Source organism: Aotus nancymaae, unplaced genomic scaffold, assembly GCF_030222135.1.
Source record: "Aotus nancymaae isolate 86718 unplaced genomic scaffold, 86718_ANA_hifiasm-v0.15.2.pri h1tg000046l, whole genome shotgun sequence".
Taxonomy (NCBI): Eukaryota; Metazoa; Chordata; class Mammalia; order Primates; family Aotidae; genus Aotus; species Aotus nancymaae.
In genome coordinates, this window is record NW_026988460.1 from 24,545,380 (window position 1) to 24,561,614 (window position 16,235).

Sequence of the window (16,235 nt, forward strand, 5' to 3'; positions counted from 1 at the left end):
CCCTCTGACCGTGGGGCCAGAGGACGGGGTGAGGGCTCACGCCTGGCACTTGCGCTGCACATCGCCTGGGTCGGTTATTGGTGACGTCTCTTCTTTCCCCTCTCTTAGGCTGCCCGTGGGCCAGGGACTGGGACTCCAGGAGTGCTCTGTGCGTACATGTCTGCAGCCTCCGATGTTTTCATAGAGGACCGTAAGCCCTTGTCCTCCTCCAGTTCGTGGTCCCAAATGGAGATAGACCTAAAGTAGCTGGGACTCAGGGCAGACTGTGGTAAATGCCATCACAGAGACACACGCAGAGGGCGAGCTCATTCCAGCTGGTGGTAGCGGGATAGCATTTGGAAATCAGGAAGGGCATGTGGGTAGAAGGAACAGCTTGAAAAAAGGTATGGAAGTAGGACCAGAACATAGTGTGTGCAGGCCTGTGACCAGAGCCCCCTTTGTCTTCTCTGTGCTCCATGTCCAGCCCGGACATGGCCCCTTCCTTCCTCACCTTTCACCGCTGGGCACATGGGCCCATGGTGCTGGGCTGAATGCCTGCTGCAGACATGTTTGCCCTAGGCCTCCAGCCGTCGGCACAACATGCGCTCCTGACCCTGCTTGCCAGCAACTGGCCAGCTCTTCCTGTCTGGGTTGGGTCCATGTGTGTACGTCTGGGAAGGCAGATCCCACGAGGGCCCTTGAGCACCCCTCCTGGGACGCCCTGCCCTCTTACTGTGCCTGAGTATGCAGGCTCCTCTGGTTGTTGGAGATAAGACCTCACGCTAAAAGGGATCCCCAGGCACCTGCAAACTGGGTTCTGGGAGTAAAAGAGCAAGGGCACATTCCATTCAGCAAAATTTATGAGCTCACATGCATTCCTTTATTTCTTTCCCTCCTTGTTCATCCTGTACAAACGCGTCAGCGCCTCCTCTTCATCCTTCCATGCCCCTCGCGCACATGCTCATCCTGGCGTGTTAGCACCTGCTGCGCATTCTTTCCATCGTTTGTACGTCCACAGCACACTCCTGCAGTTTATTTGTTTGCTCTGTACTTGTTTATTAACCGGGGCAGGTGAGATGGGAGAATCATGCTAGGATCAAGAGTGTGGCCTCTGCAGCCAGCCTGCCTGTGCTCAAATCCTCGCTCTTTGGATTTCTAATTATAGACCTTAAACGAGTTGGTTAACCTCTCTGAGCCTCAGTTCCTTAACTGGGAATGAGATAACAGCACCCATCTCAAAGAGTCATTGTGGGAATTAAATGAACTAGTTCATTTAAAGAACTTGCTAGTTCTGTGACATCATCATTACGATTCAATTGATGTATTATACTGAGGCAACCTGCAGAGGTAGTAAGCTCTCTGTCACTGGAGGTATGTAAATCAAAGTGGGACAGTGTTGGGTGTGAGCTCTGCCAGAGACTCCCCTGTGCTTACCATTTACCTCTTGTGGTCTGTAGACTGTCTTGGGCACAGGGAAAAGTGCTTCAGGTGGGCTGGGCTGCAGGGAGGTGTGAGGGAGACAGCCCCCAGCTCTGAGCCTGCCATGAAGTGGTGGTGCAGCAGTGCCTGAATGATGGGGCAAGAGCACAGCTCGGGGCCAGGCACTCTGGCTTCCGTTCTTGATCCTGCCACATGGCTGTCCGTGTGACTGGTCCAGTCACAGCACTACTGGGAGGCTGATTTCCTCATCTGTGAAACGGGGCTTGCAGAACCAGGTCCTCTAAACCACCTGACCCTGGTGAGCCTCTGCTCATGGTGCTGCTATTATTTATTGCCTTAATTCCTCCAGGCTGTGGGAGACTCCCTGGGCTATGGGCATTTCTGGGGTCCTGGGAACTGTCTCCCTCTGTTAGTCCAGCCTATAAATCAAGTCTTTATCTTGTGCAGCCAAGCCTTCCTTGGAAACTGCTGGCCCAGAACTGCTGGCCCATTCCCAGCCACCCCCGGGTCTGCCTGGCCCGGACACTGTTTGGTTCACCTGTGAGTTTGGGAGGGTCTCTTTCTCCAGGGCTCCACCTCTCCACCTGGTCGCCTAGTCGTCCTTGTAGACTCAACTCGAATGTCACCACTCCTGAGCAGTGAATCTGATGGTCCAGAACCACAGCAGACAGTTCTCTGGCTGGAGCCCTCAAGCCTCCACCTGCCTGTCCTTGAGGGCCAGAGCTGGGGCCGACACACCCACTTGGTTACAGGAGCCTAGCACAGTTAATGTGTGTAGAATGGATGGATAAGCAGAGGAATGGTGCACCCGACTGCCGCTGCAAGGTGGAGCATCAGGAGTCAGGAACTGGGTCAGCTCTCCATGCTGGCTTAGCTCTGGCCCCAGGGCGGTTTCTGAGTTGGTGGCCTCTGTGGCCCTGGGGACAGTTTCTGAGTTGGTGGCCTCTGTGGCCCCAGCGGTGGTTTCTGAGTTGGTAGCCTCTGTGGTTCCCCACCTTCCTTATGCATCCTCTCTTTGCTTCATTGGCATCTCCTCTCTCCAGCTGCTTATCCCTGGAATCTCCCAGGAGTTGGTCCTTGGCCTCCTCTCATTGTGGCCTCTTCTCCTGGGTGGCCTCAGCCATCTGACCATTCTCAAGTTACTATTCTCACTCGGACCCCTTGTGTGAACTCAGAGGCGTGTCCTTGACTGCCTCTTCACTCTCAAACTCTCATGGCCAGCAGGGCTCCCACCTTCCCCCACAGCCTGCACCTCACAGCCGCCCTCATTGGCACCTGTCCAGCTGCTTGGCCAGAAGCTCTGTGGGCCTCTGGGCCCCTCTTCCTGCCTCATCTTCATCTCATCCGTCAGTGGGTCCTGTTGGTTCCAGCTTCACAATACTTCCAGAATCCAACCGCTTCTCCCGCCCCATGGAAGGTAGTCTGAGCCAGTGAATCTCCTGCCTGGATCCTCACCCCTATTATCCACCCCCTGCCAGAGATCCCTGCTCCAAATAAGTCAGACCACTCCCTCCTCTGCTTGGAACTCTCTGTGGCTCCCACCCTTCCTCCTGCTCACCCTCTTTCTCCTTTCTCTCCCCTGGAGCACATGCCACTCCTGGTGGGCCCTTGAACCTGCCTGGCTGGGTTCATTCTCAGGGCCTTCACGTCCCTGACCCCTCTGCCTGGACTGTCTGCACAACCCAGTCTGTCAGCTTGTCACATCTTTGCTCAAATGTCTTCTTTTCTGAGAATCTATCCCTGACCCATCTCCCCAGCGCCCCCGCTGTACCTGGGCACTCCCTGCCTCTGGCGTCCCGCTCTGTTTTGTCCACAGCACTGAGCACCACCTCCATTTATGTTTGTTTATGTATTTATTGTGTCTCCTCCCCTTGTGTGTCTGCCCCACAAGGGCAGAGGTTTCTGTCTGTCTTGGTCACTGATGTACACCAAGTGCCAAGAACGGTGCTTGGTGCATAGCAGGTGCTCAATAAATCTTTGTTGAATGAACGGATGTTTGGGTGCCGAGACATCAGCCACATCTCTGGATGGTGAGCACCTTGAGGGCAGGGCCTGGTGCTCCCTCCCTCCTGGTGGCCCAAGGTCTGCTGGCTGCACTCAGCCACTGTTCTGGGGGCTCCCTGCAGCCTCTGATTGCCTCGCTCTCCCTGCAGACATCAACGAGTGCGTGACGGACCTGCACACGTGCAGCCGGGGTGAGCATTGTGTGAACACGCTGGGCTCCTTCCGCTGCTACAAGGCACTCACCTGTGAGCCAGGCTATGCCCTCAAGGATGGCGAGTGTGAAGGTGAGAAGGGCCCAGAAGGACCAGCTGGAGGCCCTACCGCTCCCTGGCTCCACCGCAGTCCTGCCCTGGCCATGCTCAGGCCTGACCACGCCCCTCCCCATCCCCTCCGTTCTAGCAAGCTTCCCTTAGTTTGGTTTCCTGCTGGTGGGAAGACCCCATGATGGTGGTGTTTGGGGCAGAGGTGGGAGGCTGAGGCTGGGTGAGGGCAGGCTAGGTCCACCCCGGCTTTGCTCCTGCCTGCTGGTGTCTGGGTGCCAGTTATTCTCCTCATTGTGGGTTGGTTCCCCTGTTTGTATGTTGAGGTGGAGCCCACAGAGGGCTCACCCTGTCCCTTTCCCTGGAAAATTCCAGCCTTCTAAGCAGAGGGAGGGGTTTCATCCAACCTTTACAACAAGTACTTCCCAAGCTGCTCTTAGTGCCTGCTGGGTTCTGGGTACCAGGGATGCAGGGTGGGGTGCTGTGGCCCTTCTCTGATCTCATGGTGGGGTGCACACAGGCAAACAGAGATGGCAGAGTGACTGGGGGCCCCTGTAAGTGATGGGTTCAAGGAGGCCCCTGGAGGAGGTGATGTTGGAATTGAGACCTGAATAAGAAGCTCCTGGGGAGGGTGTTCAGGCAGAGGGGACAGTGTGCTGAGGCCCGTGGGATGTGGGGAGGAAGCACTCTTGGCATGTTCAGAAGCAGAAAGTCTCTGGGGCTGGAGCCTTCTTGCTCCCTGTGCTACCTCCCTAAAGTGGGGACACATGACCTTACCTTTGAGATTTAGGCACATGGTGGGGACATCCCCACTTCTGCCCCCTGCAAGTGTGGGTCAGCGGCTAACAGAGCAGGCTTGGAAGCCCATCCCCCGAGTTCTGTCCTGGTCCGGTGCTTCCCAGTGGTGGAGCCTTGTTTATGCCTCAGCTTCCCTCTTTGTAAGATGGAGCACATCATGACATCCACTTCGTAGGGTTGTGTGGGGATTAAGGAAATCAGTCCATCTCAGAGTGCCCAGAACAGTGCTTGGGACCAAGGAGAAGTGCAATAAACATGGCCACATCGTTGTTACTCCTGCGACAAGGGCCATGCCAGCAACAGTATGGCTCTGCCAGCTTCCCAGGGAGCAGATCTTTGTGGCCCTCAGGGTCATGGTTCTGAGGCTGGGGATGTGTGGGCAGGCCTGCTCAGTGTAAAGGCAGGACCTGCCCCCCAGCCCTTGACATCCAGCCTCTCCTCTGCAGATGTGGATGAGTGTGCGATGGGCACGCACACCTGCCAGGCAGGCTTCTTGTGCCAGAACACCAAGGGCTCCTTCTACTGCCAGGCTCGGCAGCGCTGCATGGAGGGCTTCCTGCAGGACCCTGAAGGCAACTGTGTGGGTGAGCAGAGGCTGCGGGGCTGGGGGCCACCTGGGGCATTGTGGGGGCTTTGAGGGCTTTAGAGACCAGTGAGGCCTGGCTTCTGCTCCATTCCTCTCCCAGCCTTCTTGTCCCTCCCTGTGAATGGCATGTCAAGTGTCCAACCCTGGGGGCACCGCTACCCCCAAAGTGCAGCTGCCTCCGCTACCTTGAGCTGTCAGACCTTGGCTGAGTTACTATGCAGTGGCCTCCGTGAAGCTGTCTGTGGAGCTGGACTGGATGCGAATGAGTATCCATTTTTTTTAACCAGTCAGCAGTGGCTGTGTGATAGATCATGACCTGGCATATATATCTACACACATCTGGGAAGAACTGGAACACCAGCGTCCCCACACAGTGCTGTGTGTGATACCCACTGAAATTCCCCATTACCAGAGAATGCCAGTGAGACCTCCTAGAATGATTCCATGCTGCACTCGAGGGTTGAGACTTACAGTTTTACAGATGCCAGTCTAGTTGTCCCCAAGTGGGCCTGAGGTTCCACCCGCTCTGCGCCCCCATCAACTCCTTCCAAAAAGGGGTTTGCTAACTTAGTCTCTGCGCCTCTAAAATGTCTTGTGAATGTGCTGTGCTTCCCCAGCATCATGTGCTTCCCTGGCCTGTGGTTGGTGTAGTTATCCTGGTACTGAGCCTCGATCCCACCCTGCCTCCAGCTGCTCCGTTGGGCAGATATGAAAGGGTGTAGGGCCAGCCAGCAGGTGCTTGGCTTCTGGGATGTGGGACACAGGGGTGGGACAGTCTGGCCCTGCAGCTCTGACCAAGGCTGGTGTGGAGCCTGGGACCAACCCCCTCCCAGTGTGGCCCTGGGAGGGGATGGGGCTTGGGAGGGCACCACGCCAGGCTCCCTGTCACCCTCACCTGCCTCTGCAGACATCAACGAGTGCACATCATTGCCCGAGGCCTGTCGGTCAGGCTTCAGCTGCATCAACACAGTGGGCTCCTACACTTGCCAGAGGAACCCACTGGTCTGCAGGCGCGGCTACCACGCCAGTGAAGATGGGGCCAAGTGTGTGGGTAAGGCCCGCCCCTCCGCCCTGCCAGCCAGTGTGGCTTGCCCGCTCCCCTACCTGTGGGAGGTGTGTGTGGAGGGAGCCCCAGGCCTCAGGGTGTCCTGCTTATCCACAGATGTGAATGAGTGTGAGACGGGTGTGCACCGCTGCGGTGAGGACCAAGTGTGCCACAACCTCCCCAGCTCCTACCGCTGCGACTGCAAAGCAGGCTTTCAGCGGGACGCCTTCGGCCGGGCCTGCATTGGTAGGTAGGGCTGGTGGCCAGGACTCCTGGGGAACACTTGGCTGGGCCCATGCCCTCTGTGCACTTCACCTCCCCATGCCCAGCACCCCCATTGCCTGAGGGACCCACCTGATGAAGCCCCCAAGGCCGCCTTCCAGCTGGCCTCATCCTCCTGCTGGGCCTGGCTGTGACTCTGCCACCTTCTTGGTCCCTGCTGTCTCATCCTTGTGGCTCTGCCCCTCTTGCTCTGGTCTTTCCTGCTTCCCTCAGTCTCTGTCACCATCTCTTCTTGTCACTTGCTATGCCTGTGTCTGTCCCTCTGGCCTCTGCCTCTCGCCTTCCTCCAACACCCTTGCTGTGTCCCCACCACCTGGTCTCTGCCTCTCTGTCCTTGCCTCTCCCTGTCTTTTCTTCTGTGTCCTTCTCCTACCCAGTCCCCTCTTCGGCCCTGGGTGGCCCCTGGGGCTGGAGGGAGGTGGCTTCCAGGCCACCCACCCTGTGTCTGATGCCTGCCCTCCCGTAGACGTGAACGAGTGCTGGACCTCGCCGGGCCGCCTGTGCCAGCACACATGTGAGAACACACGCGGCTCCTACCGCTGTTCCTGCGCCTCTGGCTTCCTGCTGGCAGCCGACGGCAAGCACTGTGAAGGTACACCGGCCCTAATCTCTGACCCTGACCCTGGCCTCCAACCCCATGCCGCCTGGTATCCATAACGGACAGAGCCACCTTGGAAAGCCCAGAGCCTCCCCGACCCTTCACCCTCACACCTTCACCCACATTGGCCCCTCCCTCCTTCTCCATCTGGCCAGTCCCTCTAAGGCCTCCACTCTCGCCTTCCTCCTATTGTTTTCTGCCCTGAATTCCCTCGATGAGGTCCTGGGGCCCCAGCTCCCTCAGTCCAGAGGGGCTGGGTCTGTGTGTCATCTGTACCCCCCAGTGGGGTATCTGAGGCATGAACAGGTGGGTTCATATACCCACCTGTGTGGGATGCACCTGTGGCTGAGGGAGGGGCTGTCACATTATTCCCACATGTATTCATGGTGCTGTTGCCCCAAGCTCAGTGGGGCCTGATGTGGAGTGAGGCCACCAGGCTGCTCAGCGAGGGAGTGAGGGGCCAAGACAGAGGGGCATGAGGTCTTGGCCCATTTACCTGGCGCAGTCTTTTCTAGCCCCTCCCTGGCCTGGAGGCACTTTCCTTGCTTTCTCTTGGTGAGATGAGTTGGCTGAGACCCCTGGGAGGCCATGCATCCCTTCCCAGTTACAGGGCCTGGCAGGAGAGCTGGCCCTCACATGGGCCAGCCCCATTCCAGACCAGGGAGCATGGCGGGCCTGGCTGTCAGGAGGCATCTGGATGTGCTCTCCAAGGTGGATCTGGGCCCTGCCATGACTGCCCGCTGGTGTCCCTGCAGACGTGAACGAGTGTGAGGCCCACCGTTGCAGCCAGGAGTGTGCCAACATCTACGGCTCCTACCAGTGCTACTGCCGCCAGGGCTACCAGCTGGCTGAGGATGGGCATACCTGCACAGGTACCTCTCCTCTGCCCAAGGGCTCCCTTCCAGAGAGACTCCTTCCCCTTGTGCCAGGCTCCCTGAGAGTCCTTCCTGGGCCATGGACACAGAAAGGTTTTAGCATCAGATCTGAGTTCAAGCCCCAGCCCTGCAGTTTCCTGGCTGTGTGACCTTGGGCAAATTGCCTCTCCACTCTGACCTCAGGCTCCTCTTCTGTAAAATGGGAATAATGGTTCTGACTTCAGGGGGATGAAGAACTAAGTTGACATAGGTGCCCATGACTGGCATCTGATCGTCCCTTCCGCTGGTGGCAGCAATCAGGGAGCAGCCCTAGGGTGTAAGCACTGGAGTGGGATCCTGTTTTGCTTTGTGGCCTTGGGCAAGTCTCTTCTACTCTCTCAGTCCCCTTGTCCTCATTTTAGAAATGGGCCTCTAAGCTCTGTGACTGCGACAGGGACAGGCTGACTGTCTGGCTGGGCCCTGTGGGTGGACGGGGTTCACTGGGGGCCGAACATTTCTCTGACAGACATCGACGAGTGTGCTCAAGGTGCCAGCATCCTCTGCACCTTCCGCTGTCTCAATGTGCCGGGGAGCTACCAGTGTGCATGTCCTGAGCGGGGCTACACCATGACCGCCAACGGGAGGTCCTGCAAGGGTGAGCGAGTCCCCCCACCCCCGCCTCCACCAGGGCCCTGGGCAGGCTCCGAGCAGACCCAGAAAAGCACACACGGCTTGCATGCACTTGGAGCCCCCACACCCAGTGCAGAAATTCAGGATGGCCACTGCGTCCAATGCACGTTAACTGAGGTTGTGCCTGGGGTGAAGAAGCTGACAGTCTTGCTGCGGCTCAGTCCAGCTTAGAATCTTCTAGGCTTGGGCTCAGCTCTGCGACCCTGCCCTGAGAGTGGAACAGGGATACTATGGGGTGATTCTAAGGAGGCAGGAGGCCTGTCCAGTGAGAAGACTGCAGAAGAGCCACAGGGAACCCAGGCAGTATCCCGAGTCTCTGCAGTGTTATGCGGGCACAAGGGGATCAGGCAGGTCTGTGGACCCAGAGGGTAGGGTGGGATCCCTGGAGTAGGGCAGGGGGTCACTGGGAGGCTGATCCCAGCCCTTGTGCCGAAAGGCATTCTCCTCGTCACAGCTGTGTAGATCTGGGAGGGGCTGCACAATGGGAGGGTGTCCCACTCCCCTGCCATTGAGGATGTACAAGGCCTGGCCAGTCACCTGTCCGAATTTGCAAGAGAGGGGACTGTGTCCCTGAATAGAGACCATGTTCTGTGGTGTTTAGTGTTCCTCCTCCTCTAGAGAGTCATAATTCTAAGTTCAGTGCCATTTGCCACCAGATTCTGGGCCTGGTAAGTCACCAGGGCAAGGTGAGGGGCCACGACGCAGAAGGGGCCCTTGCCCCGGGAGAAACAACCCCTAAGCCCCTCAGCCCCTGGGCCCCTTGGCCCCTTGGCCCTAAGCCCCTCAGCCCCTCAGCCCCTCAGTCCCTCAGTCCCTCAGTCCCTCAGTCCCTCAGTCCCTCAGTCCCTCAGTCCCTCGGTCCCTCAGTCCCTCAGCCCCTCGGCCCCTGGGCGCTGCAGAGCTCAGACCACCTGCCCTCCTCCTGGCTTCAGTGGCCAGGTCTTCCCCACACATGGAGCTGAGAACCTGGAGTTCCCTGGGGTGCAGCCTTCGGGGTGTGATCATGGACCTGGCTCAGCCCTGGGTATCTTCTTGGCTCACAAAGGCAGGTCCTGGTGTTCTGAGGACCAGGGGTCAGAGTTAGCACCCAGAAGGGTTTGGAGTTAGCCCGGCTTGGCGCAGGCTGGTGGTTGCTCCCTGTCAGTGAATCCTGAGATCAAGTCGGTGGACTTTAGCCAGCTGTCTGCATTCTCCTTTCTATTAGCATAGAACAGAAAGCAGCATCGGGCAGGGTAGAGTGGCGCAGCATGGGGCAGGTACCCCTAGGTTCCAGCCCTTATGTGTGTACCTAGTCCCAGTGCTCAAGGAGTCCTTACTGTGGGTGGATGTAAACATATCAGTCATAAGTTAAATCAGAAGACTATGAGAAGACCCGATCTTCTCTGACTGGGAGGCCTGCTAGGCCCACAGAAGCTGGCCTAAGTCTTGCGGGCTGCAAAGCCCTCTACTATTTAATTTTTAAAAAATCAATATGGACTCTGTAAAATGTAAGGATTCTACTCACCATGTGCTTAGCTTGGCAGGAAATACGACTTTATCCTTCTGGATTGTGATTTCACACGTGACACTGGGCCCTGTTCCTCCTGGTGCCAGAACACAAGTGTGGCCCCTCAAGGAAGCCCTGTCACACCCTGCAGTGACATTAGCTCTTGGAGGAGTTTCAGGATGCTAACCCGTCTACACTGAGGACAGACTCTCCCTGGCTTTTTATTTTCCGACCCACACCAGGCACCTGGGTACACCTTGATGCCCATATGTGCCTGGCTGGCCACTAGAGAGGGCTCCCTGGGACGGCATATGCTCATCATGGGTGTACCTGACCCCCAGTGCTTCTCTCTTGACCGGGCTTGCCCCCGACCCTGTCTCTGCATCCTCTTCTTGGGGTGGCTGCCCCTCTGCCCCCACAGCTTGCTCTGTGTTGAAGAACTGGTGAGGCTAGGTCCCCTCTGCAAGCCCCCTGTGTACCACCAGCCTGCACCAGGAGGTTGGGGCAAGGTAGAGCCCCACATCCGCACATCTGCTGCCCTCACTTCCTCTCCAGACCTTCCTTCTGGAAGAGCCTTCTGACTCACATGGTGGGCGAGGGCACAGCGGGGGCTGCCGGCTCCCCAGCCTCGTCCATTTCCCAGGTCACTCCACATAGCCACTTCTGCAGCTACTGACCTTCAGAGCTAAGAGGTTGTCCTCTTGTTCTGTTCTGGCTTGGGCCAAACCCCGAGGTCTCTCGGCTCAAATGGAGGCGGAGGCCGACCTTGGGGGAAAGAATATGCTGGGCAATGTCTCCATTAGCCTCCAGCCCCTCTCCAACAGTTGAAAAAAAAAAAACGACAGGAAAAGCCAAAGGAGGCCCTCTCCATGTGGAGTCCATTAGCAAATAATCAGCAGCCTGGGACTACCCAGTTGGGCTCTACCCTGCCTGGCCTCTTGCGATGTTTTCTCCCACTCACCTTTGCACCACCGTGGGACCTATTTTACAGAGGGAGGGAAGTGAGGCCCAGAAAGGTAAACAGATGTGAGCTGACCCACTACAAGACAGCCTGGTGGCCAAGAGCCCAGAGTGGGTGGTGGGCCAGGGGTAGTGAGTCCTGGCCTTGCCCTGGAAGCCGCGTGACCTGGGGCACATTCGTGGACACCTGCACCTGCTTCGTGGGCTTGGTGTCGGTGCAGAGTGCCTCAGGCATCGCAGGGATGTTAGGCGGTGAACTCTGGAGGCAGGCTGACTATTGTTACTATTACTCTTATATTGTTATTGTTAGGAGTCAGCTTAGCATCATGATTGATCCCAGATTTTGGCATCAGGCACACCTGGCTTGCTGCCCTGCTCACTGCTGTGTGACCCTGAGCAAGGCTTTGCCCCTTTCTGCACCTCCATGCCCTCCTCTGTCTGAGGAAGCCAGTGACCCTCACTGCGCGGGGCTGGTGTGAGGACTGAGTGAGGAGAAATTTCTAAATAGTATTGATATGGAGGATTGAAAAACAAAAACTGAAGCCCTCCATGGTTGCCCCTGGAAGACCCCTGCCTCCACCTCATGGGACTTCCCTGAGGCCTCCTGAGATGGCCCTCTCTGGGCTGAGCAGCTCATCCTCAAAGAAAGTTTCTCAAGAACCCATTTCTAAGACCTTTTGTCCTCTGGGATGTCTGTAGGTTACACACACACACATACCCCGGCTTCTCTGAGCTTTTGTGAACAATATCTATTCCTATGTCTGTTGATGTTTATATGTATATGTTTCTTTGTCCCGGATGGGCCCTTTGTATGTTTCTCTGCACCTGTGTGGGTGTGCGTGTGCTCACATGTGTGCTGAGCCTTTGTGCCTGTTGGAGTTCCTTCTGAAAAGGAAGCATCGGCACATCTGTGGCTCATGGGGGACGTTCACTCATAGCTCTGTGTCTCGGAGTCTGTACCTGCAAGCGATGGGTCTTACACTTCCATCAGCAAGACGTGTTGAGTGCTGCTCCATGCAGGCACTCCACTGGGCGCTGGGGACACCGTGGGAATGAGCTGCTCCATGCAGGCACTCCACTGGGCGCCGGGGACACCGTGGGAATGAGAAGAACAAATACCCCTGCCCTCCTGGAGCCCAGGTTGAGGGGGGACGGTGGAAGCATACAAAACATGCAGCCATACAAAACAGCCTAGGTGTGCTGCAGAGCATGACGAGCCACAGGGAATAAAATGGGTGGGATGGAGGGTGAAGGAGGACCACTGTAGAGTCAGGGAGGCCATCCTGGAGGGGTGACGCAAGGTCTGAGAGTTAAAAGATGAGAAGGAACCAGCAATAGGAAAAGCTGGGGAAAGCGTTTTGTCAGCAGCAAAGGCCCTGGGGTAGATTAAAGGTCGGGCTATTGGGGCAGCCCAAGGATGTCCAGCAGGACTGTGGCCTCTGTGGAAGAGAAGGGGCTTAGAAAGGTCAGAGAGGCCTTGCCCTGTGTGGCTTGATGTCCAAGGGTGGGACTTAGGCTTTATTCTGGGGTATGAGAAGCCATTGGAGGATGTGACATGAGGTGATTGACACTTTAGAGCAAGGCCCCCTGTTGCAGGTGCCGAGCAAGTGAGATGGGGCATGTGTGTCCAGGGAGGCACACGGGCTGTTCTCACAGGTCCTGCTGCCGTGGGGCCCAGGCCTCTCATGCAGGCTGGGGAGGTTCAGGCTGGGCCCCCCAGCTGTAGCGACTCTGCCACTGCCCCTCTTCTCCCTCAGACCTGGATGAGTGTGCACTGGGAACCCACAACTGTTCCGAGGCTGAGACCTGTCACAACATCCCGGGCAGCTTCCGCTGCCTGCGCTTCGATTGTCCTCCCAACTATGTCCGAGTCTCCAACACGTGAGTGCCCCCACCCCAGTCCCCGACCCAGGGAGCCTGGCCTGGTCCCGCACTACCCAGGGGAGAGGCCGAGAGATGGGCGCCTGCCTCGACCGCCTCCTTCTCTTTCCAGCCCCTGACTGCTGGGTCTGTGGGATTGGTGACCAAAACAAATATAAGAACCTTGTAGAGAGTTCAGCGTTGAGAGAAAGAAGGGAAAAGACTCACAGAAAACACCAGCCCGCTTCCTCACACACATACGTAGTAGTTACTGCTGTGTGACCCAGCCAACACTGAGCACCATAATACAACACATCATTTCTCTGTCACACAGTGTCCAAGGGCCAGCAGCCCGGGAGCGGTGTAGCTAGGTGGTCTGACTCAGGGTCTCAGGGGCTGTCCGCTGGGGCTGCAGGGTCCTGCCACCACTCATGGGGCTCTGGGCAGGAGGCCTCAGCTCCACACCGCATGAGCTTCTCCAGGAGGCTGCTTGCGACATGCCACTCCCCATCTTGGCATCAGGAGCATGAATGATAGCTGCTTAACCTCACTTAACCTTAGAACTCACACACTGCTACTCTGCCACCAGCCACATAGCCCGGACTTGGGAGGGACCCTGGGTGCACAGGGAAGAAGGGAGAAGGGAGGAGGAAGGGAAGAAGGAAAAGGAAGGAGAAAGAATGGGAGGATGGCAGGAGGGAGGAAGAAAGGAGCATGGGGAGGGTAAGAGCTGCTAATGAGCCTGGCCAGTGCCATGCTAAGCTTTGTATGCATAACCTCACCCCATTCCAGTGAGCCCATGAAGCTTTTATTAACCTCCTCTCACAGGCGAGGAAACTGAGACCCAGGAGAAGTAAGGGGACTTACCTGAGGCTTCCAGGCCACTGGGAGAGAGCTGGCCCTTGATCCTGCTGCTGAGCTGTGCCATGTCTGTGTCCCTGTCTGGGGTGGGGGTGGGTGGGTGAGCAGTGGTGACCCAGCCCATCCTCCCTGCAGGAAGTGCGAGCGCACCACGTGCCATGACTTCGTGGAGTGCCGTGACTCGCCGGCGACCATCACTCACTACCAGCTTGACTTCCAGACAAACCTCCTGGTGCCCACGCATATCTTCCGCATTGGCCCCGCGCCAGCCTTCACAGGGGACACCATCGCCCTGACCATCATCAAGGGCAACGAGGAGGGCTACTTTGGCACGCGCAGGCTCACCCCCTACACGGGCGTGGTCTACCTGCAGCGAGCGGTGCTGGAGCCCCGGGACTTTGCCCTGGATGTGGAGATGAAGCTCTGGCGGCAGGGCTCCGTCACCACCTTCCTGGCCAAGATGCACATCTTCTTCACCGCCTTTGGCGTGTGAGGTGCCAGCACGGGCCACCTGCGGGGGCGGCGCAGCCCAGGGCTCACGCTGTGTGGGAGGGACTGGGTTACTATTGTGGTTTTTACTATAACTTTGTAAATTAACTTAATTTTGCTGACTTGATTCCTGTGGCCTTCTGGATGCCTCCTCTGCCCCACAGGAGGAAGTTCCGTGGCAGGTGGTGCGTTCTCATGCAGGCACCGAGTGGAAGCTTGTGGGGTGGGCCACAGCGGTGGCGGGTGCCCTATGGGTGAGGCTGGGCGATGACCTGAGGACCAGAGACACGCAACCACGTTGGGGCTCTTGGACTCCCCTGGATGACCTGTCCCCAAAGTTGACATTCCATTTCATGTTCCACTGTGATTTTCTTTTTTTAAAAAATCATTTTAAAGTTTTTTGTATAATTATAAAGTAGTATATGTACATTAAAAAAAAAATGCTCAACTAGTATGAAAGGGTTATAAAGTAACAGAGGAAAACACCTCTTGGTCCCTTTACTTTTGTAAAGCGTTTTGAGTTTGACAGTGTTCCATGGCCTGACCAGATGTCACAGGGTTCCGTGGCCTGGCCAGCATGTCAGCTCATTGATTAAGACCTTGATGTCCTTCTCCAATAACAAGCTCCGCACCGGGAGTTCACCTTGGGGTGAGAGCACCCCAGTGTGAGCAGACACTCCTCGGGCCCTGTATTCTGCTTTTACCACTTCTGCTTTCCCTCCATCCTCCCACCTCCTTCCTCCGCCTTCCCCAGATGGGGACCTCCGCCGCTGGTGTGTCACTTGGATGTCATCCAGAACTTGTCCTGGCCCCTGTTGCTGAGCTGTCAGGTCAGGCAGTAGACCTGGGCAGGTGCCTGAAGGAACCTGGGAAACTGAGGCCCTGAGACTGGAAGGGATCTGGCAGCTCCTCGGGTGGTTCCAAAGTTGTTCTAGGGGAAGGAAAGCCTGCCTGCTCGTGACTACACCAAGTACCTCTTTGCATTCCCGGGTAGCACATTCCTGCACAAACCATTTCTATTTTATTAAGAAACTGGGTCCGGGTGTGGTGGTGTAAGCAAGGTGGGTGGATCACCTGAGCTCAGGCGTTTGAGACCTGGGCAACATGGCAAAACCCCATTTCTACAAAAATACAAAAATTAGCCAGGCATGGTGGCCCATGCCTGTAGTCCCAGCTACTCAGGAGGCTGATATGGGAGGATGGCTTGAACCCAAGAAGTGGAGGTTGTAGCGAGCTGAGATGGCGCCACCGCACTCCAGCCTGGTGACAGAGCCAGACCTTGTCCCAAAAACGAAACAAAACAGAACAAAAACCTCTGGGGGCTGCCCTCCCCATTAGACGTTTGTTTTGACATTGTCCAGAACATTATGTGTATTTCAGATTTTGAGATTATTTTATAGCCACCTTCAGTCGTAAGTAAGGGTGGCCTCAGTCAAAGTCCAATTATTGTCTCTCAAATGAAAATTTTCTAGTCCCAAATCCCTGTGGTCACCCCTGGGCGGCACTAACAGGCTTTTGCCATAAAGCCCCATCTGTGTAAGGACTCTGGGGCTTTTGGGGATAGTTTTATGGGAAGGGGTTGCGGTATTCCTGGACATGGAGTGTGAACCCCCCAAAATTTGAATCGACTGACCAGATGCTGGTCTTCAATCACTATTGCCTGAAGGGCAGGTTTACCTGCCTTCTATTTTGCAGCAATCGGTGGGAGAAGCATTCCCAGCCACACCGTCTCCATCCCCAGCATATGCTCAGGTAAAGCAGGTGCAGCCACTTCACAGAGAGTTTGTTCCAACATTCCAGTTTTCACCTAAGTATCCACTTTAATTCCATTAACCATCACATTTCTACATCCTCCCTTGAATGAGAACCTCCATTTGGACTTCACTGATGGGGTTTGGAATCACAGAGCAGGGGCTCCCATGGACAGTCTGTCCTCCTCTCCCTGCCGTGCGCCTAGGGCTTTGGGTCCCCAGCTAGGTGGTGAGCCAAGGGACTCAGGCCTTTTCCTGGTTAGATTGTGAGACCACTGCCTCAGACAACTCG

At 56.5% G+C, this 16,235-nt stretch overlaps 1 protein-coding gene across 3 annotated transcripts in view; it reads left to right on the top strand.

The window, feature by feature from the left end:
- Positions 1 to 14,677, top strand: part of FBLN2 (fibulin 2) — a 108,300-nt gene extending 93,623 nt beyond the window's left edge. For all 3 annotated transcript variants that reach the window (XM_021675732.2, XM_064362062.1, XM_064362060.1), the window contains 9 exons: positions 3,573 to 3,707; positions 4,928 to 5,065; positions 5,975 to 6,118; positions 6,230 to 6,358; positions 6,861 to 6,986; positions 7,748 to 7,864; positions 8,373 to 8,501; positions 12,740 to 12,863; positions 13,839 to 14,677. In XM_021675732.2, the coding sequence (XP_021531407.2) occupies positions 3,573 to 3,707; positions 4,928 to 5,065; positions 5,975 to 6,118; positions 6,230 to 6,358; positions 6,861 to 6,986; positions 7,748 to 7,864; positions 8,373 to 8,501; positions 12,740 to 12,863; positions 13,839 to 14,196 (1,400 nt within the window). In that variant the 3' untranslated portion in view covers positions 14,197 to 14,677. The remainder of the gene's footprint in view (positions 1 to 3,572; positions 3,708 to 4,927; positions 5,066 to 5,974; positions 6,119 to 6,229; positions 6,359 to 6,860; positions 6,987 to 7,747; positions 7,865 to 8,372; positions 8,502 to 12,739; positions 12,864 to 13,838) is intronic.
- The last annotated feature ends 1,558 nt before the right edge of the window (positions 14,678 to 16,235 follow it).